This window comes from Belonocnema kinseyi, chromosome 4 (assembly GCF_010883055.1).
Source record: "Belonocnema kinseyi isolate 2016_QV_RU_SX_M_011 chromosome 4, B_treatae_v1, whole genome shotgun sequence".
In the NCBI taxonomy this organism is placed as follows: Eukaryota; Metazoa; Arthropoda; class Insecta; order Hymenoptera; family Cynipidae; genus Belonocnema; species Belonocnema kinseyi.
This window is the reverse complement of record NC_046660.1, coordinates 141,687,535-141,712,349: the sequence shown is the minus strand read 5'-3', so window position 1 is coordinate 141,712,349 and position 24,815 is coordinate 141,687,535. Positions and strand designations below refer to the sequence as shown.

The 24,815-nt window shown below is 36.8% G+C and overlaps 1 protein-coding gene across 1 annotated transcript in view; it reads right to left on the bottom strand.

Moving 5' to 3' along the window:
- Positions 1–24,815, bottom strand: part of LOC117172047 (vacuolar ATPase assembly integral membrane protein VMA21 homolog) — a 160,473-nt gene that overhangs the window by 88,863 nt on the left and 46,795 nt on the right. The window contains exons 2-3 of the mRNA XM_033359781.1: positions 2,181–2,297; positions 1,823–1,928 (exon numbers count right to left, since the gene is read on the bottom strand). Coding sequence (XP_033215672.1) covers positions 1,823–1,928; positions 2,181–2,297 — 223 coding nt within the window. The remainder of the gene's footprint in view (positions 1–1,822; positions 1,929–2,180; positions 2,298–24,815) is intronic.

The following is a 24,815-nucleotide window of genomic DNA, read 5'->3' as shown; positions in this document are numbered from 1 at the left end:
AAGTATATATTTTGACAGATCACACTTGAGATAACTTTCCTATCTTTTTTTTTCCTGTACTAGCGAGAGTGAGGTGAATGCACTTATAACTTCTTATAAGTCAAAGTATAAAAATCCACTATTTATTCCATTTCAATCAAGTTAGAACGATAATAGGAGCACGAATTATAACAGGTGCATTTACCTTATGATTTCACTGTATATTTTTCGAATAAGAAAAATCATAGTCCTCTGAGTACATAATTAGATCAAAAAATAATTTTCTGTTACTAAATAAATGGTTTTGCATAGAACAATTTGTATATTTCTATCAAAACCTCCTACATTCGCACCTAAAATAATGTATGAGTTCATGCTGAAAATTAAGGCTTTCAATTCCGACAAAAACCCCTACGTTTAACGGGTTAACAAAATTGATTATTCTGATATAAAATCTAAAATACTTTTTGTAGTTTTTTGTTAAAATTTCTATTTTTCATGAGAAATATAGAAGAAAAAAGAAGGAGTATACTGAGTTGTGTGATCAAAAGAAAGAAGAGAATAAAAGGTTCGAGTAGGAGGCGGAGATGGCTACGACGGAAGAATTGGTTTGGAAGGTAGTAAATAGAGTGGGAGAAAAAGACGAAAAGGAGTAGACCAAGATATTGAAATGGTTAAGTGGAAATTTTTTTTTGCAAGGAGTAGAGAGAACAATTAGAAAAGGAGGCAAATATGGTAGAGAGAAAGATGAGGAAGAGGACATAACATGGGATGAAGTAGTCAAGGTATTAGAAATAATGAAAGATGAACAGACACCTTGTATAGATGAGATTCCAAATAAATAATGAAAATGTGGAGAGAAGCCTCTAAAAAAATGGACATGGAAAAAAAATAGATGCACCGAATCAGACAGGGTTTAGAAAAGGAAAAAGGGCGATGGGCAACATATATGTTCTGAACTATCTAGTAAATAAGAGGATTAAAAGCGAAATGGTGAAAATGGTGAAAAGGGGGGCAAGAGAGGGATTAATAAGGAGAGTATCGGAAGTTTTCAGAGAGACAAAAAACAGAATAAAAGTAGGAGAGCAAGTATAAAATTGTTTCTGTTTAGTGAGAGGAGTTAGACAAGGATATCCTGAAAGCTCACTCTTATTTAATATATTAATATCAGACTTGGAATAAGAAATTAGAAGAAAACGTTGGGAAGGAGTCAGGATGGGGGAAGAAAATATATATATAGTGACATACGTAGACAACATAGTTTTTATTGCAGATCATAAAGAAGGGATGAAGAGCTTAATTGCAGGATTAACTTAGAGGAGAAAAAGTTAAATTTAAATGTAGTAAAGACAAAGATAATGAGGTTTAGTAAATGAGAGGAAAGAAATAAAGAATAGACAGGGAGGTGGAAGGGAATAAAGTTAGAAGTAAAAAAGTTTAAATATTTGGGATATATCTTACAAAAGAATGGAAATCATAGAGCTCATATAAGAGAAAGGATAAAAAAAAGCAGAAGGGGTAATGAAACAGAAATGGGGAATAGGAAAAAAAAGGTTTTAAAAAATTGGAGAAGGAGAATGTGGTTATTTGATACGCTGCTATGGCCGGTATTAGGTTATAGAGCAGATATATGGGGATGGAAAGAAACGAAAGTTATTTAAAGTTTACAAGAAATGTATGTAAGGTAGACACTGGGGATAGACTGAGAGACGCCAGGATATATGGTGAGAGAAGAAGCACAAAGTTACTACATGTCACTGAATAGTTGCTATGTAAAGCTTCAGGGAATTCGTGACTTGTCATTTAAACACATTAATATTTAATTAATTTAAACTGAACATACCATCGAATAAAAACGTCTTACTCGTAAAAAAGCATATTACTGGTAGAGCTATGATGAATATGCAGTGGAAAATCACGGTTTTGAAAACTTGTATTTCCGATAATTCCTGAAATTTTAAAGTATTTGTAAGAGAATGACAATATTATATGTAATGAAAATAGAAAATTTTCAAATTAAAATATTACAAAAAAATTTTCAAAATAAATTTCCTCGCATCACAAAAGGAACAGAAGAAATAATGGGACCCATTTATATTTGAGGACGAATATTAAAATAAGCGGTCAGGCCATTAGCCATCTCAAGAAAAAGTACATATTTTATTTAGTGAATACAAAATAAAATTAGTCTAGAAGCCTACCAATGACTTCGTTCCATAGAGTTCCACGTCGCGTTTGCTTAAATAACAACTCTCTGTCGTGTTTACGTACAGTATCCCTCCAAGGTCTGTATATAAAAAAGCACGACCAAACGCGATCTGGAACAATATGCGATAAAGGTGTCAATATGTTAGAAGTCGTTTAGCATTTTTTACTGGTCTTCACATTTTAAATTATTACATTAAAGTGATCAATTTTATTAGAGAACAAAAAAGATTTATAGAATCCATTCGTGCAATGGCGTAAATCTTTTTTTTATCGTGAAAATAATCTGCATAAATATAAAATTTAATTAGAAAACGTTTAGAGGTCGCAAAGACATTAAGAAAAATTGGCGCCGCGGCAGAGGTGATATTAAAAAAATTATTCACAGTAGGCGCCACGCGCCTACAAAAAAAGGGTTTCGTAGCTTAATAAGACGTTAATTTAATAGCTCAAACCTCCCCCTCCCATACTTCCCTACATTCCATCTACTTTCTCCCTTCATTACCCCTCATTTCATCTAGTTGTCTTCCCCTCATTCCTCCTTAATCCCCCTATCCTACCCCGCCCCTTTATTCCCCAAATTTCACAATTGCCCGAATTCAAATTTTGAATTTTTTACGCTTAAACCATACTTCCCCAGCTAGAATAAATTCCTGACCGAAACACATTGTATGCTTCCACCACCATTTCTCAATTCTCTTTGCGTTGATTGACACGTAGCCTTGAAATAATAACTACTGAATTCTTATCTAATTTAGAATTATGAAACCAAGGTTTATTGAATTTTGAATCAAAAAGTTATGAAAATAATATGGACTAATTCCTGCGGAGTCCAAAGCTTAACTACAAACCTCCACAGTAGAGTTCAGACGCAGGGGAAGGCGTGCTGACCACATATCAGTGTGTATCAGCTTTACATCATGAAAGGCTTCTTCTGCAATAGAAATTTTTTCCAAATAGTCCGCATTTTTACTACCTGAAATACCCTTATGATCAGGGATCTACACTAAAGCAATATTCAGATTATTTCCCGTAGCTAACTAATCGCGAACTCTTCGGCTTTATATGTAGAAGCATGTACCGATTTTTTTATTTTAATTTTAATATTTAGTTGCAGGTAACATATAGAGACCTCAACAAAGGATTCTGAGCATTTTTAACCCTCCCTGTAAAATCGGGTAAACTCCGAAAGTTTGTTCTTAATAAATGCATTGAATATTATTTTAGGAGAATTACTATGCTGTATAACTAAACCTTTTTTAAATCAGTCATTGCTTGGAAAAACTTTAATGGATAGAGACTTCTGAAATGTAACGTTTGAATTAAGTTAGTCCATAGTTAGCGATATAGTGAAAATTGTCAAGGATAGAATAGACTAGTTAGTTCACTGTAAGAAAACTGTTGATTCAAAATTTATCTAATAAGAGTTTAAATCTAGAGATTATGGAAAGTTCCTTTAATTCACTTTGCATAACAATGACAGGTGAGGATATACGGTATCCGAAGGAAATGCATAAAAACTATTATGTAGTATGTTTAGTTTAATAAAAAAAGGTATCCCCACAATAAGTGGATAGGACAAGACTGCCACAGTCGAAAGAGATCCTTCCTAAAGAAAGAAATAACATTTAAAGTATCTGAGTATGAGCATCCCACGAAGTATGACATAAGCACCTCAAAATACTAAGCATCTGATTGCTTCTATTAATAAACTTTAGGAGGTGTAGTTCCCAAGATAAGGAACAATGGAAAATAACCTCTAAAAATGTAGCTAACTCCGATTGATGTGTAATTTGACAGTCAATACAGATATAGACGTTATGTGGTAAATTTTTTTATTGAAATCGTAAAAATAACTAGTTTCGATGTATCTTTGCGTCAAAAGTAATTTATATTGTTTAAACTTTGTTGGGTAACAGAAACGCATTCCTCCAATTCACATAATGTAAAATAAGGGGCTACATAATCGGAAAATCCTATAATTATACAGTAAATAGTATACGAAAGAAGACTGAGAATGCAGCCCTATGGGAGACACTTTTGACTGTGAATGATCTTTTATTTTTGCTATAAACTCTAAAGAAAAACTTTTATTTATGAGTTAAGTTGAAGATAAACTTACAAATTAAATTCATTTTTTGCTTGAGATCAATACAATTCTGAAGAGAGGGTCTCAAGATTATCAGCACAGGAACGGTTATCCTAAAATTATACTGAGATGGAGGAAAGATATTTTATCATTCCAACCAATAAACAAACTATTCAAAATAAGTTTCTCTGTTATTTTTAAAAAACACGTAGGTAGCACAATTGTTCTACATTTATTTTAAATATTTTTTGGAAGTAGAAAGATCAAGAAATCTTTCAAAGAATCAGGGAAAACACTCTCACGAACTATGTGATTTAAAATATGACGCAGGCGAAAAAGGGAGGTTTTTGGAAGGTTTTATATTATTGCAAAACTAGCTTCATCAAGTAAATAATTGTTTAAATAATTACATAATATTTTTAGAAAAATGTATTACTTCAAACAATGACAAGCAATTACATTTTAAACAGTAAATACGATTATTTTTACATTTTTGGGGAATAAATAATTATTTAAATAATTTGAATTCGTTTAATCAATTGGAAATTATTTAAAAAGTCATAGGCAATATTCGAATTGTATGGTTTTATTTCGGTTTTATTTCGTCTTGCCCTGTAACTAGTGTTGTCGCCGGGCGAGAAATCCCGAGGCACGAGATGAGACGGGATGAGACATACCTGCTTGTCGCGGTATTTCTCGTCTTGTTTTGCCTCATCTCATTCTTCTTCGTCTAACGGTGTCCTTCTTCGTTTCTCGTCTCGGTTTTTCCGAGGAATACGACAGATGTGCGCTAGCAGAGATGAACGATCGCGGGAGCGTTATTTTGCCACTGTGACGCGCTAATGCCAAATAGCATTCTGTAATGAATAGTTCAAGTTGAAATATGATTTTATATTATACTTATCTGTCCATTACTAATTGAATTGATATGAAACACGACTATGTTTTGAGTTTTTCAAAGATTTAACTTTACAATTAGTATGTAATTTTGTTCTAATGAAACATTAATTTTGTCAATTATAAGAAAAGAATATATGAAACTGAAAGGTAAAAAGATAGGTATATTTTCAAGTCATTTGGAGTTTGAAGAATTTAACACTAATTTAATTTTTCAATTTTCAAAGTAGAATTTCAAAATTTCGTGGTGTCTAATTTCTGCGGATGGGAAATAAAATATATATGTTGGGACTAGTACAGCCAGCTCTCGCACTCAAACCCCCTAAAATCACTAGACCCTCTCCGTTTCCCATTGTACTTTCAACCAATTCAAACATTTTGCTTATGATATTCGACAATCCTTTATTGTTATATACAGTAATGATTTTTAATTTCTTATCTTCTAATTCAAAATTCTTACCCTTTATAATTAATCCATATTCTTATTCTGTGAAAACAATATATAAGTTTAATTGTAAAAATCTAAACCAATGCATGTAGAATGCACATTGTGGATCCAGAAAGGAACGCGGACAATACTGTGTCATTCCGGTAGTTAATATTACGCGACCTATACACATACAGTCCGACAATAAAAAGAAACATGTCGTTAATTTTCATTTCTAATTAAAATTTGTTATATGATTGCATTATAAGTAACAATAATAACTGCTTAGATGTTATTTATCTCAGAATATACAAAATGTTTTTTACAGGCTTTACAGGTTCATGATATTTCTTTTTTTATTTAGTATTCTTAAGCCAAAATTGGAGGGTGAGGCCCACTAGTAGAGGGTAGCCCAATATTAGTATTATCAGTTATTACCCCAGCTTTGTATTTATTCTATTCATTTAATACCATCTTTTTTAAAATTTTATTCTACATTTGCAGCCTCTTGATTAATAATTATGGAATGAGGAATTTCATGTAATATAAAATATATATGTACCTCAAATTTTAATTAATTTTTATAGTATTTAAATGAAATTCGTATCAACTATAATCTATAACAATTTTATCTGATATTATTTTTTAAACAGTGGACAAGATTTTAGTATCATTATAATGTATAATCACGTTTTTAAATTCCTTCCTTACAAGAGGAAGGCTTGAAGGTCGAAATTCAAATCAAGGTTACTTATGAATAATTATATATAATATATATATATATATATATTCAGTTCGGTTTTGATTTCTCTAGAATCAAAACGAAGGGCCTATGACAAAGCCACCGAACGCGTCCTCGGGTTGCGGATAGAGGGTCCCTGTACCAAGGGTTTCTGCTGAATATGGTTACAAAAATAAATAGGCAGTCGCGGAAATTGTCCAGGGGTGGTCCTGAAGGAATTAACCCCCAAGAGGAGGTGTGAAAACCGTGCCAAAAGCTGAATGGCACCTGGGTGAGATGCCTAGAACGGCAACTCTGGGATACCGGGCGACCTCTCAGAGTACGCAGCCTTATCCTTGCATGCGGGGCTCTACAAGGATGGACGAACCCCTGTCCCTAGCTTCTCGTGGGAACAATAATGACAACACCAAACATAGTTGTAGTAAGTGCGGTTCAAAACAACAGAACGCGCAGGGCTCCCAACAATGGCCAATGAAAATGGATTCAATGCGATGGATCACCGGAATCTCGCAACCTTGGGGTGGACGGAGCGACTGAATTACGACTTGCTAAAGTGCTACGATGCAAGTGTGGCCCCTGAACGGTGTTACATGGCACGGCTGCATGCTCTGTGGTGCGAGAAACACCCGGTGCTATCGCACTTTTCGCAGCAACGTCTGCGAAACCATGCTGAAATTGCGGGTGCAATTTTCCAGGTTAGCACCCGCTCCCGGCGAAATCCTGCGGTTGTCCTTATGACAAACTTTTTACTATATATAAATATAGATAGACAGTCTCTGACGAAAAAGCCTAGCCCATTTCATGCTATTTGCAGGCTCGATTTGAATTATTTCGTCTTTAGAGATAGTCTCAGAGATTTAAGTCCTTTTAGGAGTGACGCGATGGTCATATACTAGTCCTCTTGTATTCGTCACATACCGTGTGGGCAGTGTTATTTACAGTAATTGGCCATCACAAACTCGGCTCCCTTTTTAAATTTTTCTTTAAATTATTAACATTTTTTTAATTTATGAATTTTCTGATTATAAATGGTTACGAAAATATGAGGTCAGAAAAAAATTAAAGAAAAAAATTCTGCATTGAACGACTTCAGTAATGTTTTCGACACAACGGGCATCAACCTGTCAACGCAGCATTTTCACCTTCCCGCGAAAAACACATACATGCGGCTCGAAAACAACAAGCGATAGAATTATGAATATAAAGGTATACAGAACGAAAGTTATTGCTAAAACAATGGCGTGGAGAGAAAGAGAAAGATATGAACAAGAGGTCAGTATCCGGATGGCACGTGCGTTCCGCACTATTAGGACTCGTCAGTTTTGGCATCAGGCATTCTCCGTTCAGTTAAAGCATATAATCACGGGAATGCTATGATGAGTCAGGCGATGTACCATGGAAGGCAGAATACGAAATTCCTCTTGCTCCCCTTTCGTCTCTCCCTACTTATGAATCCTATAAACACAAGTCTCTATCTCAGCTCGTGAAACATCTCAACAAACCCACGTGCGTGGATCTGACGAAAGGCTCAAATGTAATGAGAAGGCCAATTTCTTTCGCAATACCATCGAAGAAATGGTCAGAGGTTAACGTACTGGGTTGTCAGCAATAAAATTGGTCGCCATGCAAGCATGTCAATGATCGAATATTAAACGTTGAAATTCTTTCAGGTTCGAAATCCTTACTCTGCATCATCCCCCACCGAAAGTTATCTGTAGTTCATCAATAAGACACATAACAGATAATCAAAAAATTGCAATTTGTCGGACGACGCGAAGTAATTCGGACACTACATTTTAGCAAACCCCTGTCCGCCTGAAGGTCGGAACGCGGACCTATTAGTGAATTTATTTAGTCCTCCGCGACGGCCGTAAAAATAAAAATCAAGGAGATAGAATTACCCTTCCGACGAAAAAAAAAATCAATTTCCTTCACTCGGGAATTTGTATGGTACGCATTGTGGCTGATAAACTAAGTCGTTGAGTGATTGGAAGTGGTTTTTAAATTTTTTAATTCTTTTAATCTGAAAAGGTGCTAAGTGGAGGGAGAGTGCCAAGTGCCAAAGGATTAAAAACTGTAGTTTGTTAAAACCGCTCTGGTACGCTTTGTAGTTGCCAGACCAATTTTGACTAAACTAGTTAAGCGATATCTGAGTGCAAGCGGACGGAGAGTGCCGGTTACTCAGGACAGCTATCTTCTTATCTCTCGCTCTCTCTCTCTTTCTTTCTTCTGGCCTGCAACAGCGGCAGTGAATAAAACAAAAGCTCCTGATGGGGAAAGAACACCTCTGTATCGTTCCCACTAATTTACATTATTCATATCATGACAGGTTCATTTTTATTTAAAAAATTTTTATAACTATATCTTGTAAAAAAGAAAATTATATTCATGGTCACTAAATGATTTGTTATTAAAATTAAGATAAGTGAAATATTATTTGATTTCATTTCTTTCTTCCTGACATCGTGAGCAATTATTAGCAGAGTCCTTTTTCTTTTAATAACGAGTGCAAGTAAAACAACAATCCCGGATGGGGGCTATAGGAGCGACGACATCCCATACAATTTAAACCAGCATTTATTTTTTTCTATATTCTATTGAAAGCTCGGCAGCTTGGAAAAATAAAATAAATAAAAAATTTTTTACAAACAATACATTTAAAAAAAGTTTTGCACCCTCCAAAAAATACCAGTGCTAATTCGAGGAAAATGTCAATTTGACGATAAGGCAAACGGAATCGGTCAGTAATATCGTCCCGCATCAAAATATATTAGAAAGTGCTATCAGGATGAAGCTCGTGACCGACAATTAGTGACTTTTAGACTAATTGACTTGGACAATCAGTCTAAATATTCTGAATATACTTATAGAATTTCATGTCGTTGAGGACAGTTTTCCGATTTCTCCCGACGGAATCGTAGTTAGGCCCTACCTTAGACAAGAGCAGGCTCCAATCTCTTTTAGACATAACGCCCTCGTGACTGTTTCAAATCAGGTAACGCCAATACCGTTTATCGACAAGGAATCCCAAGAGGCAAGAGGAAACTGAGAACGGAAATAAAGCAATGCTATCGGGTCATGAGAATCAAAACAAGGATGAGGCAACCTGTTCCTATAAGCCTGACCAACCCCGAGTTGAAACAGGGCTATCTACCTAGAATCGATACACCAGAAGGTATATACTTAGATGAAGCCGTAGTCTCCAGTGAAAATGGGGTTTGCCATGCAATTACCAAAAACACCACTGAACAAGACGTCGAGCTTGGAATTAAAACCCAAGAACTTATTCCCTTCTAAGATTGCAAATTTCCTGGAAATAATTTTTCCGAATCTGAGGCAGAAAATTGTCAACAGGTTTCTGAAAACTCTTATTCGGAGCGAGCGGCAAAAGTGAAACGGACATTACATGTTTCACATCTGCTACCGGATGAACAAGAGATGCTGTTCCGATGGGCCGACGAGTACGCAGAAATTTTTCATTTCAGGCCATGTGATGAGTATAACAGCTGATCAAGTCAGCCCCAAGATCAATATTTTTCCATCCATACTGAAAAATAAAAGTTTAAATAACGCGGAATTTTTTGTTGGGAAATATTAATAAATATTAAAGGATCGTTTGTGGCCTTGCAAAGAGTTGAAGAAAGAAAAAAGTTGATTTATGCAAATAATGATTGTCGACGGACACATTTAGATTTTACAGCAGAAGTTTGACTTTTAACTTTCTCTGACGGTAATCATGCAATCTGTTTTACCCACAGACCCCTAGATGTTCGAAGTTGTCTACTCGCCGCGCTAGTGCTGCTTTGACACAGCTGATACCAGACTGATACGTATGTTAGACCGAATATGTTTATTTGCATTTCAAGTGCAAACATTAGTTCTTGCATTATTTGCGCATTATTTTCGTGAGCTATTTTTGTTGTTTTGCCCCACTTTGATCAATATAAACTTTACAACTAGCCCATTGACAACATTGCAAATTGCGTGCAGGGTTTGGCGACAGCACGGTCGGTATTTCTCAAAAATAGTAATTAAAAAAACTGTTTTCACTCTTCTAATTATTTAAGACCAGAGACACATACTTGCATGCCTTCTACTTGTCGCGCCAAAATTTTTAACACCATATCTCATTTGGTGTGGACGTAAGTTGGGAAAGAAAACTTCCACTGGTATTTTCTTCAAAAAAATATTTTTCTCCAAATTTCAACCGGAACACAGCGTCACGTCACCCTCTCGTCACATGGCCTTAAATGGTGAAAAGTTAACCTGCATCCATCTGATTCAACACCGAATACCCACAACTGATGATAAGATAGTAAACCGAAAACCGTATCGATCGGCGTATGAATCCATGGAACAAGAAAAAAATCAACTACAAAAACAACAAGAAAGCGGGATTATTGGACACTCAAAATCACCGCATCGCTCTGCATTAATGATAATCCCAAAGAATATAGATGCCTCCGGTCAAAAGAAATGTTCGTTATTTAAACGTTTTCGACTTAGCAAGCGGTTTCCACCAAATAGAAATACACCCTGATAACAGATATAAAACCGCATTTTCCTTAAACAGGGGACACTATGAATATCTCCGCATGCCAATGGGAATTAAAAATGCTCCTCCCACCTTTCAGCGCCTCCTAAACGACGTGTTGAAGGGAATGTCGAAGCTATATGTCGAAATTTTAGTTTATTTAGATGACATAATTATACATTCGCAAACCCTTGAAGATCACGATAAGAGAGCTAGGAGACTTTTCAAACGGCTTTGAGAAGTAAACTTAAAACTTCAGCCGGATAAATGCGTCATATTATAAGCCATGACGGTGTAAAACTAAATCCCACAAAAGTAGCAGCAATAGGAATTTTCTGCGCCCTAAAACTGTGAAACCAGTGCGGAAATTCCTAGGACTTTCAGGTTACTACAGGAGATTCATAAAAGACTACGCAAAAAAGGCGAAACCTTTAACCGACCTTTTAAAAAAGGACAATGTATGGGTTTGGGGACCTGATCAACAAAAGAGTTTCCACAAGGTTCGTGAATACTTGTGCAAGGAACCCTTGTTGCAGTACCCGGATTATACTAAAATTTTCAAGCTTACGACAGACGCTTCAGCGTTTGCCGTAGGTGCAATACTTTCCCAGGAAAAGGGTGGCATTGACATGCCCATTTTCTATTTTCCGAAAATAATGTCGAGAACTGAACAACAGTGACCGAAAGCCGTAAAAGAGTGCCTCGCCATACTATACGCAACAGAAAACTATCGTTCATACTTATACGGTAAGGAATTCATCCTAGCATGCGATTTCGAACCCGTTCATTGGATCACCTGCATTGACAATCCCAGATCCAGGCTACTTAGGTGGCGACTCAGACTCAGGGAGTATCCATATAAATTTCAGTACAGACACGGAAACTTAAATAGGAGCGTCGAAGCCCTTTCAGGTAACCCTTTGCCTGAAGGCAAAGACTTGGATTCAACAGATTTTTCAGACATAACTGACTCTAATGAATTAGCTGAATCAAAACTTCAAGAGGATCCAGTTTAAAAACTAGAAACTAAATTCGACGCAATGGAGCGCATCGAGCGAGTTATGAAAATTTCAAAACGAAAAAGAGAAACTAACGTTTTGCCTATAACAAGTTCTGCAAGAACCCAACGGGAAACGATCGATGAAAAGGAGGCATTCAGGAGGTAACAAGGATATCCATCCTAAAGAAACCTACCCCCATTCCCCCCAAATCCGTAGAAAACACAGGCCCAGGGACAAAGTCCTCCGCTGGGAAACCCACTCACTTCAATCCTGTAAAAACAAAAACTACCTCGGATATGTCACTTCCTACACGGAGAAACTCACTGCCCGCTCGTAAATTCACACGAGCCGCTAGTGCTAATGGCAACAGCAGCGCGAGCTTGGTAAGTTTTGTGCTTAGCACGGACCGTTCTTGGGATTGGCAACAATCTCTCGTGTTAATTTTCAATATCGCGTGATGTCAAATAGCTGTAATGTTTAGTGACAACCGCGCTTATCGCTCGAATCATTCACCGCAATATACCAACTGTGCTATGAGCAACATCAGCTGATCGAGATGAATGAACCTGGATATGCACATCGTAATTGTTTATAACATCAGAGTATATAATTTTTCATCACACTTAACCTCAAAAATCTTTTAAATTTTTTTATGCTTAAAACAATGATAATATCTATGCGTTGATAATACATTTGATAAATGTAAAGGATTACGAGGCATTCTACTTTCGCCCATAAACAAACAAATTTTGTTAAGTTCAAACCCTACCTTACTTAACCTTCATTTACTTTTACGACTTTTGATTTTATATTCCCACTAGTAAAAAATCCAATTCAAATTCTAAGGTGCTGTTCAAAAATATTTTCTTTAGATTGTATTGCGAAAATTAAAATGATCTGAGCGCACTTTATGAGTTCGTGTACTAAAAAAGTCATTAAAAGTTGAATTTTAATATGAACAACTAAAATATAAAAATTTAATTCGAAAAGTCTCGTATATTTCTAAAAAGTTGCACAAATTTCTCTTTTCTAAATTTCCGGTTAAATGATAAACTACATTTGATCATGTCATGTTTTCCCTTAATACTTTCAGCATTCGGTATTGCGGCGAATGAGTCGAGCGACAAGCGCGATTTTCACTTAACGTTAGAGCCAGTTGACACCACGCGCTATTGAAAATTAACACGAGAGATTGTTGTCAATCCCATAAACTGGCCGGGAAAAGCGCAACACTTACCGAGCTTGTGCTGCTGTTGCCATTAGCACGAGCGGCTCGTGGGAATTATCGAGCGGTCACAGCGTTGACAACTGTGGCCCAAATGTGGTCTTCTGTGGTCTTCCAAAGCATATGGATTCTCCTATTCTCGGGAAAGCACCCCCACAAAGATCCCCATTCCCTACACCTGCAGTATCTACCATTCCGAAAGCAAGTTCCATGCCTTTGGTGTCTACTGGATTCAGCTCGGAAGGAGTAAATGAGGTCAGAACTGCAAGAAAGCCAAAAATTCAACCGCAACGATTACAAGAGTACGATACGATACCAGAAGTCAAAACGGCAGCCCATAACTTCTCTCGTTCCCAAATAGATTTCCAAATGCCCTATATCGATTCCCCCCCCCCTCCCCTCCATTCTCTCCTTAATCCATGGAACATGTGGAAATAAAGTCAATGACCACATGTACGGATGAGTCTCAGATCGCCAATCAATGGGCAGAGCTCCTAAAGTTTAGAAGAGATAATTACGCTCACTTTATTTCTGAGGATTGTGAAGCAACAAACCCTATTGCTAAGCTCCGAGTGACCTCCTTAGATACAGTGGGAAAACTGTCAACTACATTTGATGGAAATCGGCACATACTTACTATGCAAGATAACTTCACCCTATTTCCACAGTATGGAGCGCCTAGGTGTATTCTCACTGATAGAGGCGTAAGTTTTATTAGTATTCTAATGAAAAAACAGGAGAGGCTTTTTAATGTCAAACAGTTAAACACCTAAGGTTATCGCCCGAAAGCTAATGGATCGCTCGAAAGGAGTCATATTGTACTAACGGACTACGTAAAGGCTTATGCGAGCGACTATGACGATTGGGGCCAATTACTCTAATTCGCTATGTTCGCTTACAATACTTCCGTGCACGAGGCGACTAATTTCACGCCATACGAACTGATTTTCGGTCGTGTAGCCAAAATATCTACCTCTTTTTCACTAGGCCCAGAATTAGAAACGTACGGGTCTTACCTACGAGATTTAATCGTACAACTTTCCGAGATCTAAAAGATAGCCGCGACGAATCTAATAAAGGCAAAGCATCGCTCAAAGAAATACTATAATGAAAAGTCAAAACCATTAAATGCGAAAATCGAAAGCAAGGTTTATGCATATAATGAAGTAAGGCAAAATAAATGTGATAAACAGGCTACCGGCCCGTTCATTATCGTTGGAATTACGGAAAATAACAATGTTATCCTAGAGAATGAAACCGGCGAAAGGTTTTCCAAACAAAAGGATAAGCTCATAGTTGCGCATTGTTAAAGGTCCCGTCCCCTCAAAAAGAAAGTTAATTAATTCGAGTCCCTTTTAGGTAAACGTTTTGGAACTAAGAGGCATTGGAAACGTACTGCTGCCTCCTATTAGTACTTGCCCTAAACATCCATGACTGTTGTGGGCAGGAACCGAATGGACAAACCAATCAAATCAGCCCATTGTGGACTAGCAGCGGAAAACACTACGAGTATCAAGGGACAATGAAAAGAGCTACAAGTACCTGGAGAGTTGCTACATTTATTGTCCTATCCAAAATGTCTGGCTTCCTGGAATTTTATAAGACAAGGCTGAGAACTCGAAAGGATCTATGTCCCCCGGGCTACGAAGAGGACTGTGCCCGTGCAGTCTAAGATTATAAATTGTATGGAAAAATATATATCGCTGAGAGACTACAAGAGGAGGTGGAGACAGAAAAGGAAGAATTACTCAGAAAAAACGGAATATTCCATTCCAGCAAAGGTACCTCGAAGAATCAGGCTTCTCAGAGCCACTCTTCTGTTGGGTTTTATCGGCAGCATAGCTGGACCTATAGTCGGACTGTTAACATATAAGGATGGAGAGCAGATTCAGCTAAAAATGCGTGAGCTAAGTCGAGCTTAGGCCAACGTCTCACAGCGCATGGTACAACGAACGCATGTTTTGCGTGTACAATTAGACGAAATCCACAATTAAGCATTAATCGACACTGTAAAGATGTCACATTATAAGAGCCATATCACCCTGCTGATTGTGGAAGGTAGACCAACTTGCAAGCCGTATACCAGATCCAGAACACATCGAAGTTTTCCATAAGTTCCCGCGAGCCCTTGAAGCCGGAATCGACCACTATACTCGCTCTGCAGATAAACTATTGGATTTATTCCACTCCGCAAAGAAAGGGCAACTCCAACCTTCGTTGTTAACATCAAAACAACTGCAGTCTGTTGTTAGAGACATCCAAGTCCATGCGCCAAAGCTAAGTTTCCTCATTCCTTCTCTAAACATCTACATCACGGAGTTAACTAGAGTAGCATCTACTCTTATGATCTGCGAGAAAAATCGACTGAAAATAATTCTAGACATTCCTCTGGTGGAGAGAATGGAATATACAATTTGAAAAATGGATGCAGTGCCTGCCATACAACCAAGCTTAAATCATACTGCAGGACGTGCAGCAGTGTATTCGGGCTTCTCTTACATTATGGTGGAAGATTCACAAAGAATATATTTTTTAGTCACGGAAGAAAATTGTATGTCATCTAAAAAGGTGTTAGGGAATTTTCTCTGTCAAAATAACCTACCGCTGTATGAGACGTCATGTACAGAACTGAAGACTTTAGGTGGATGGCTCTATTCCCTAACCATACAGATTCCAGCGAGAATAATATGCCAGGGTCGGTCGGATAACATCGTACAACTTTCTGACATAGGCCTTGTAACATTATTACCCTTCGCTAACCGGGGATTGACTTTGTATTTATTTATATTCTCAATTTGATTACTGCACTTGGCTGATTTTAATAGGTGATCTTACATATAACAAAAATTATATTAATTTTTGGCAATAATTCTGTTGCATTTTAAACTTGTCTCAAGGATATTTATTTTGATCTAGAGATTCGTTCAATTTGCGTTTAATTTATCCTTTCGAATAAATTGCAACCAACAAAATACATTGATTCCAATACTGATAGGATATTAAAACTAGCCCTAAACATTTTACAATTACACTTGAAAATTATTTTTTCCACAAGAAAATCAGTAGATCTTATTTTTAGAATAAAACTTCCTACTGAAATTTTAAATCATAAAAAAACAACAAAAATCATAGATCGTAGATTCACTCGAGGGAAAGACGATTGCGTGGAAGAGTGATACATCTCTCTCATAAGATCTAGTTGAAATTATTTGACATAATTTAAATGTGTATATTTTTTTATGTTTCTTCGCACAACGAGGTCCTCATGTTTAAATAAGGTGCAACGTCCTTACGAGAAAATACAATTTTGTTAAATTTAAATTTGGCTTATTTTATTAATAAGCCTAAACTTTATTCGCACAACGAGGCCTTAACATTTACGTTACGTGCGAAGTTGTTAGGAGGAAGCACAACTTTATTTTATTTAAATTTGACTTTTTATAAATGAGCTTTAACTTTGTTCGCACAACGAGGTCTTAACATTTACGTTAAGTGCAAAGTCGTCACGAGAAAGTACAACTTTATCTTATATAAATTTGGGTACTGACTTTCTGATTCTCCTACATATTTTTAGATCCCATTTTTTATAAATTCTCCTGAATTTCACTCACACAACAAGGTCTTAACATTTAAGTTAAGTGCAAAGTCGTTGCGAGTTTCTTTCGGATTCCAGTTTTATAAAAATTCAAAGTAAAAATGCTCATGTAAGTTTCAATAGCTAGCGCAACCATGCACAACGAGGTATCTTTATCGTAAGATACAGTGCAAGGTCGTTGCAGTAAAATTGCGCTCACTATTTTTTTACATATTTAAAATCCCCATACTAAAATGCAAACATGCACTACGAGGTCTCCACATAAACATGGAGTGCAAACTCGTTACAATCATGCATTAAAAAAAAACTAAATTCCCAAAAACTTACGTCTAACTATCCAACTTCTGCTGAATTTGGATAGTTTAGTAGACGGAAGTTTGTAATTAAAGTAGGAGAATCCGTTATGAGCAGCATCCTTTTCGAATGAAGCTTCTTCAATTAAAACTCTGTCTTCAATGACAGGTGGATGAATGAACCAAGAGACTCTCCCCTCGTAGATCCTCGAGTAAGAAGTCGTGGTAATTCAAGGAAAGCAAAGCAAATAAGAGACCTGGTACCGGTATCGCAATCAATTTATAGATTAGCTGATGGCGCGCGCAATCGATCGTATCATCGAATAATTTCGTGAATCATCCCTTAGCTTTACCTGGCTGTCTACTTTTGAGTCACAAGCGTATCCACATAAATATTCGCCCGTAGCTTTATTATTAAATTCAAATTATGAAAATAGAACGAACCGTCTCTACCTCGTTCAGCTGGCCCCAGGATGTGAGATAAAGACTGCGGAATTCAGGTTATCGGCACAAATCACAGCGAGAGCAGAAACAGAAGGGCAGGTAAAAATTCTGTGTTGACAGGTCATTGCCCGAAGTGTCGAAACAATGACTGAAATTGTTCAATGCAGAATTTTTTTGTTTAATGTTTTCCTGCGCTAATATGTTTGTAACAAACCCCACCGGAATATTTTATTTTCGTCCCCGAAGATACAGGCAGCTCGAGAAAAGGATCGACAGGGATTATGATTAATTACATATAATTTTGTTCGGTTCTCGGGTGGCACGTACATTACGTACTCTTCGCACTCGTCAGTTTTGGCATCAGGCATTCTCCGTTTAGTTAACGCATATAATCACGGGAATGCTATGATGAGTCAGGCGATGCACCATGGAAGGCACAATACGAAATTGCTCTTGCTCCCCTTTCGTCCTTCCCTGCTTATGAATCCTATAAACACAAGTCTATAACCTCAGCTGCTGACACATGTCTACAAACCCACGTGCGTGGATCTGACCAAGGCTAAAGGCTCAAGTGTAATGGGAAAGAACACCACCCAGATACAACTTTTCTCAAGCTTTAAAAAATTCCCATTGTGAGATCTCTAGAATGCAATCAGAAATTCTTTTCAATTAAATTGCCTATTTCTTTCGCAATACCATCGAAGAAATGGTCAGAGGCTAACGTACTGGGTTGTCAGCAATAAAATTGCTCACCATTCAAGCATGTGAATGATCGAGAATTATTCCTTAGAATTCTTTCGGTTTCCAAATCCTCGACGCGAAGTAGTTCGGACACTACATTTTAGCAAACCCCTATCCGTCTAAAGGTAGGAACGCGGACCTTTTAGTGAATTTCTTTAGTCCTAGGCGACGCACGTAAAAATAAAAGTCGAAGAGATAAAATTTCCCTTCCGACGAAAAAAAGTTAAAAAATAAAAATAAATTTCCTTTACTCCGGAATTAGTATCGTACGCATTGTGGCTGCCAAACTAAGTCGTTGAGGGATTGGAAGTGGTTTTGTTATATTTTTTTTATTCTTTTGATCCAAAAGGTGCTAAGTGGACGGAGAGTGCCAAGTGCCAAAAGATTACAAATTTTAGTTTGTCAAAACCGATCTGGTACACATTGCAGCTGCCAGACCAGTTTTCACTAAACTAATTAAGCGATACCTAAGTGCAAGCGGACAGAGAGTGCCGGTTACACGGGTTGGACTGGTATCGAATGCAATAAAATTCAACGTGCAGAAAGGAAAATTGAGGGCCCGCTTTCTGGGTGTAAAAACAGAAAGGGATAGCTATCCTCTCTCTTTCTCTCTCTCTCTCTCTGTCTGTTCTCAACTGCAACAACGATAATAAATAAAACAAATGTTCCTGGCGGGGTAAGCGAAATAGAATACCTCTGTATCATTCCCAAAAATTTATATTATTCATATAATGACAGGTTCATTTTTATTTTGAAAATTTTTATAATTATATCTTGTAAAAAAGGAAATTATATTCACGGTCAATCAACGATTTGTTATTTAAATTAAGATAAGTGAAATATTACTTGATTTCATTTCTCTCTTCCTGACATCGTGAGCAATTATTAGGAGAGTCTTTTTTCTTTTAATAACGAATGTAAGTAAAAAAAAAACCCGGATGGGGACTAGAGGAGCGACGACATCCCATAGAATTTAAACCAGCATTCATTTTTTAAAATATTCTATTGAAAACTGGGCAGCTTGGAAGCCCCCGATATTAAGCAAATAAAATTATTTAATTTTTTTTGGTAGGTAAAAAATATATTTTATAATTATAACTTATAAACCAATATACTATTTTGGAGTTGAATTAAAAAATGCTGTCTGTTTTGGCGTATCTCATTCCATTTTCGAGATACGTTATATTCATTTAAATTTTAAACATCTAAAAACATGTTAGATATCTGAAAAAATCGAAACCCCTAGATTCCGAACTACTATGTTTTAGGCTGTTAACTTTGAAATGAAAAAAAAAATATTTCCACATGTCAATCCGAAATCTTAACAAAGGACCCTTAGTGAGTATCGGATACTCTATTAGGATAGCCTCTCTGCTTGTTATTAATGATCGAATTCTTATTTCAATTTTGAAAAGTGCATTTTAAAGCCTTTAGACCATTTAAGCGAGCTACCTGTATCTTTAAAAATATCAGTGAATATTCCGAGATTTATATCGGTAGGGAAGGTACCAAAATGAAGTTATTTAATAAGTTTTGTAATAATACAACCAGTAGTTTGATTAATATATCCCATGGATACCAAACTGCCCTGTCTGTGGATAATTACCCATATAGTTGCTTTGAATTCTGTAAGTTTTTCTCGAGAGACTCTGTATCTATTCCATTCAGGACAAGGTACGGTTAAGGAAATATCTCAGATCTTTAACCAGGTCAGAAAAAGGGATAGTCAGATTATAGATACAAACGGGTGGCAATGAAGCGAAAGTTTCGAGTAACGGAGATGAAGTAGGTCTAAAAACAACTGTCAGAATGGAGCCCTGAGGTGTTCCGCTCTTAACCTCCTACCATTCAGAAACCCCACCACTACAATTAATACCCTGGAGAACCTTATAAACAGAAAGGATATGCTACAGTATACCTTTACAGTATCCACATAATATCCCTTCCATATCATGCAAAAAAACTCAAAAATACAGCAAGAGGGGCAAATAAATTTGTTGCAATTCATGGAACATTTAATGTAGGATCCGAATGGTAATAAATTAAAGATTCATCTTACTGTTTTTTTTTTAGTTTTTGTTGCATGATCCGGAAGAGATACTATGTGGATATTATAAGCGTACGCTGCAGCGTATCTTTTCCGTTCATTCGATCCGCCGGGGTAATTCTGTGAGGCCTGTTATTACAATAGGTCTTGAACCATTTGATGACGGAATTTGACAAGTTAAAATATTTTATTTTCTGCAGAAGTAACTTATGGGTAACCATGTTAAAAGCCTTAGAAATATCAAACAGATCAATAATCGTGATCTCTCTATTGTCCATTTCTAATTTGAGATCCGTCATTACTTGAGAGTCATTACTTGAGATACGTTATTTCTGGTGTGATGCCATCGAAAAAGAAGACATTAAATGTTGAATCTAAAGGGGTAGTGGAAAATGATGAAGATCAGTCTGGTACAGGGAATGAGAAAAAAGTTTTTAAAAGATCATCAGGCAGAAAATTACAATTATATATTTTTTGTTTTGTATTTTGTTATTCATTTAAATAACACGGTTGTTCGGCAACACTGATCCGACCCAGGTTGCTGATCAATTTCTTTAGCAATCACCCCAAGCGAAGATCCTCACAAAGTCGTCATGTACGGTTCCGCACTTGGGTCCATTAGTATCCAAGATCTTTTGTTTCAGGCGTCATTCACTCTACTGACATTCTTTTTATTAACTATTTGCCGTCATACCTTTCTATCCCGACATACTTCTTTAGCTTTTTTGACGCCAATGCACTTTTTCATGCAAACTCTCGTGTTCTGTGGCTTCTTATGTCTCTTCTTACTAGGGTCTCATTCACACATTTTAACCATTCTTTCCGCGGTCTGCCTCTGGACATGCTGCCATTTGCGTTACCATAATAAACTTGTTTCACTAGTCGTTCATTTGACATTCTCTCAGCATGCCCTAAACACCTTAATCGATTTCTTTCCCATGTGTCACCTAGTGCTTTTTTTGCACCACATTCTTTTAGAATAATCTCGTTACTCACTTTGTCCATCAGAGTTTTCCCGCATATTATGCGCAAAAATCTCATGTCAATCGCGTTAAGTTTACTCTTGTCTTTTTCTTGATAGATACATGTCTCGCTACCTTATAGTAGAGTCGGTACAAATATATAATTATGTATTGCCACTTTAGCTTTATTTGATATGTTTTTACTTATGATAAGGGTCCCTGTTCTACCAATAACCTTCTTACCTTCGCTTATGCACCTATCTAATTCCTCATCTATCTTTCCGACCATAGTGAATAAGCTACCAAAGTATACAGGTTTATCAACTTGTTCAATTCTCTAATCATTTAATACAAGGTTGCATATTATTTTCTCACTCTTTCCTTCGAACACCATAGTTTTTGTTTTATTTGCGTTAATGTTGAGGCCCATGCTCTTCATCCTCGCATTCAGTTTACGCAACATTCTTTTCAAGTCTTCCATTGACTCTGCCATAACAATCTTATCATCTGCGAAGGCTAACCCACGTACCCTTACTGTTTCGATATCCACACCATTTTCGTCGAAAAGAACCATTCTTAAACACTTGTCCATAAATAATATAAATAACCATGAAGACATAACGCATCCTAGTCCAACTCCTTGAATAATATCGAAACAGTCACTCAGTTTCCCATTTGCCCTTACACTCGCTTTGCTACGCGTATATATTGTTTTTTTAGCTTGTAGGAGCCTTCCACTGACTCCGTACTCTTTCAAGACTTTCAAAACCTTACTTCTAGCTACTTTGTCAAAAGCTTTTTCTAGATTAACAAATCCACAAAAGACTTTGTTTCCCACTATCAACCTTTTTTCTGTGATTTGCCTTGAGCTAAATATTTGACCCGTATATGAACTTCCTAGCATTAACCCACTTTTCACTATCTGGAAATATTTGGGATTATCTGGGACTTCTCCCATCTCGATACATAAATTTATCGATTCTCACAGTCTATGTTACATGTACTCTTCACCGCGTTTAAGCATCTCAGCATTAATACAGTCTACCCCAAAAACCTTTCCGTTTTTCAAGTTCTGAATTGTATCCATAAAATCAGTGACACAAACTTTCTAAATTGAGTTTTTGACGCATCGTGTCCTACATCGCAGTTTTGGTGTCCTATAGCTTCATCTCTGAATTGTCGCCTAAAATAGTGTCTGAAAGCATTTAGCATCCCGTCTGCATTATATAGAATTTCCCCATTTTAGCATTCAATATTTGGTAAAAATAAATATTTTCATGTATAAACTTAGTATTTACATGTCGTGCAGCTCCTGTCTGTCTCTCTCTCTCTCTCTCTCTCTCTTACACAAACTCAAACGATAGAGAATTTTGATAAAACAGAATTTCTGTAAATATAAAAAGGATAGTTTATGACGTAAAGAAAATGAGAGACATCCGTTCTGTTTCAATTCACGAAGAAAACTAAAAAAGTATTCACAGAGGTCCTCCCATTTTACAACTTACGGGGATCAAAGTAACGGAGCTTTAATTTTTAAAAGGGCTGTGGCCGTAATTCTACCTGAAAATTGAGATGACCGACTGCCGGTTCCTTTTATGATGCGACGACCGTAGTGACTACGTGTTCTCAAAATTTATTTCGCTTTACAACAGGATAGTATACGAGGTGTGTTCAAAAAGTAAGGGGACTTTTCAATTTTCGCGGGCTACGTACATTCAAGTTTAAAATTTTTGTTTTGTTGTGTTGGTACACTCGTCACGATCATATGTTCACAGTTTTGACTATATAGCTCGTGTTGTTTTTCTGGCAGAGGCGTAAAAGGTTAGAAGGGTTTGGTGTGCTCAGCGATTTTCTTCTTTCGAAAAAAATGGAGCAAAGAGTTTGCATTAAATTTTGTGTGCAAAATGGAATCCAGTGCTCTAAAACTCTTTAAATGTTGACAGTTGCATACGGTGAGTCTACTCTGATTAATAAAAATGTGTATAAGTGGTACATGCTGTTCCAAGAAGGCCGAGAGGATGTCGAACACGAACCTCGCCCTGGACGTCCCAGCACGTCAACAACAGATGAAAACGTTCAGGCAGTGGAAAAAATGGTGTTGAAAAATCGCCGAATTACCATCAGAGAAGTTGCTGAAGATGTTGGCATATCGGTTGGCTCATGCCATGCTATCTTTTCAGACGTTTTGGGCATGAGACGTGTGTCAGCGACATTTGTTCCAAAACTGCTTAATTTTGATCGAAAGATCCATCGCATGACGAATCGTGGGCATATGGTTATGACGTCGAAACTAAAGCCCAATCGCCTCAGTGGAAGCATCCTGAGTCTCCAAGACCGAAAAAAGCACGTCAAGTTCGGTCAAATGTGAAGGTTTTGCTCCCTGTCTTTTTTGATTACCGTGACGTAGTGCATCAGGAATTCTTACCACAATGTCGTAGGTCAATAAGGAGTATTGCTTTAAAGTTATGCGCCGTTTGCGAGAGGCGAAACGCAAAAAACGTCCGGAACTTTGGGAAAACAATTCGTGGCTTTTGCATCACGATAATGCGCCTGCTCATTCATCGTTGCTTGTGAAAGATTTTCTGACCAAAAACAGCACCACAGTCATGCCTCAGCCTCCATATTCACCGGATTTGGCCCCCAGTGACTTTTTTCTTTTCCCAAAACTGAAGACACCCATGAAATGACATCGATTTTCAACGATTGAGGAGATAAAAACTGCATCGCTGAAAGAACTCAAGGCTATACCACAAAATGATTATCAGAAGTGCTTCGATGATTGGAAAACGCATTGGCATAAGTGTATTATATCTGAGGGAGATTACTTTGAAGGGGACAACATAAATATTAAGGAATAAATGAATATTTTTTAAGAAAACCATAAAGACACCTTATTTTTTGAACACACCTCGTATTTTTGAAAGCTTTTCCACGTTGGTTCTTAAATTGACAGCATTCTCATTAACGGCAATATGAAACATTTCCAACCATTTTACAATATATTTGTCTTTAGTGGGCCTCAGGACCGACGTAAGGTCTCTTTTGTTTTTAAACGCTGTAATTATTTCATTTTGTAATTAGTTCATTTTGGGCAAAAATATGTAATCTTAAATTTATATTATCTTTAACAATTTTTCCGGGAAAAAGTTTTCGCGAAGTGTGTCTTCCACTAATAGCAAATTTGCTTGATGATATTGTTCATCTGAAAGAAGAATGGCTCTGTCAACCATATTAAAAACTACACTTTATTTGTACTTTTGTGGGTGATTTGAATCAAAATTTATGTATCTACCAGACCAGGTGGGTTTGCGATACCAATTGCACTTTATTTCTTGAACGTCATTCCTGTGAAGAGTTACATCCAAAAAGTTTATCGCCCTATTTTGTTCCTTCTCTAGCGTGAATTTAAACTCATAATCATTTGAATTAAAAACTTTTTGAACGTTTTGTAATTCGTTTTCCGGAAGAGCCACTATTATGCCGTCGACATAACGGACACACAACGATACTTGAAAAGCTATTTTCGGTAAAATATCGATGCAAATAAGTGGTAGTCGGATGGAGCCAAGTCTGGTGAGTAAGCGGGGTGGGGTAGCGGTTGCCAGCTGTACGACTCAACCAATTCCCGAGTCAG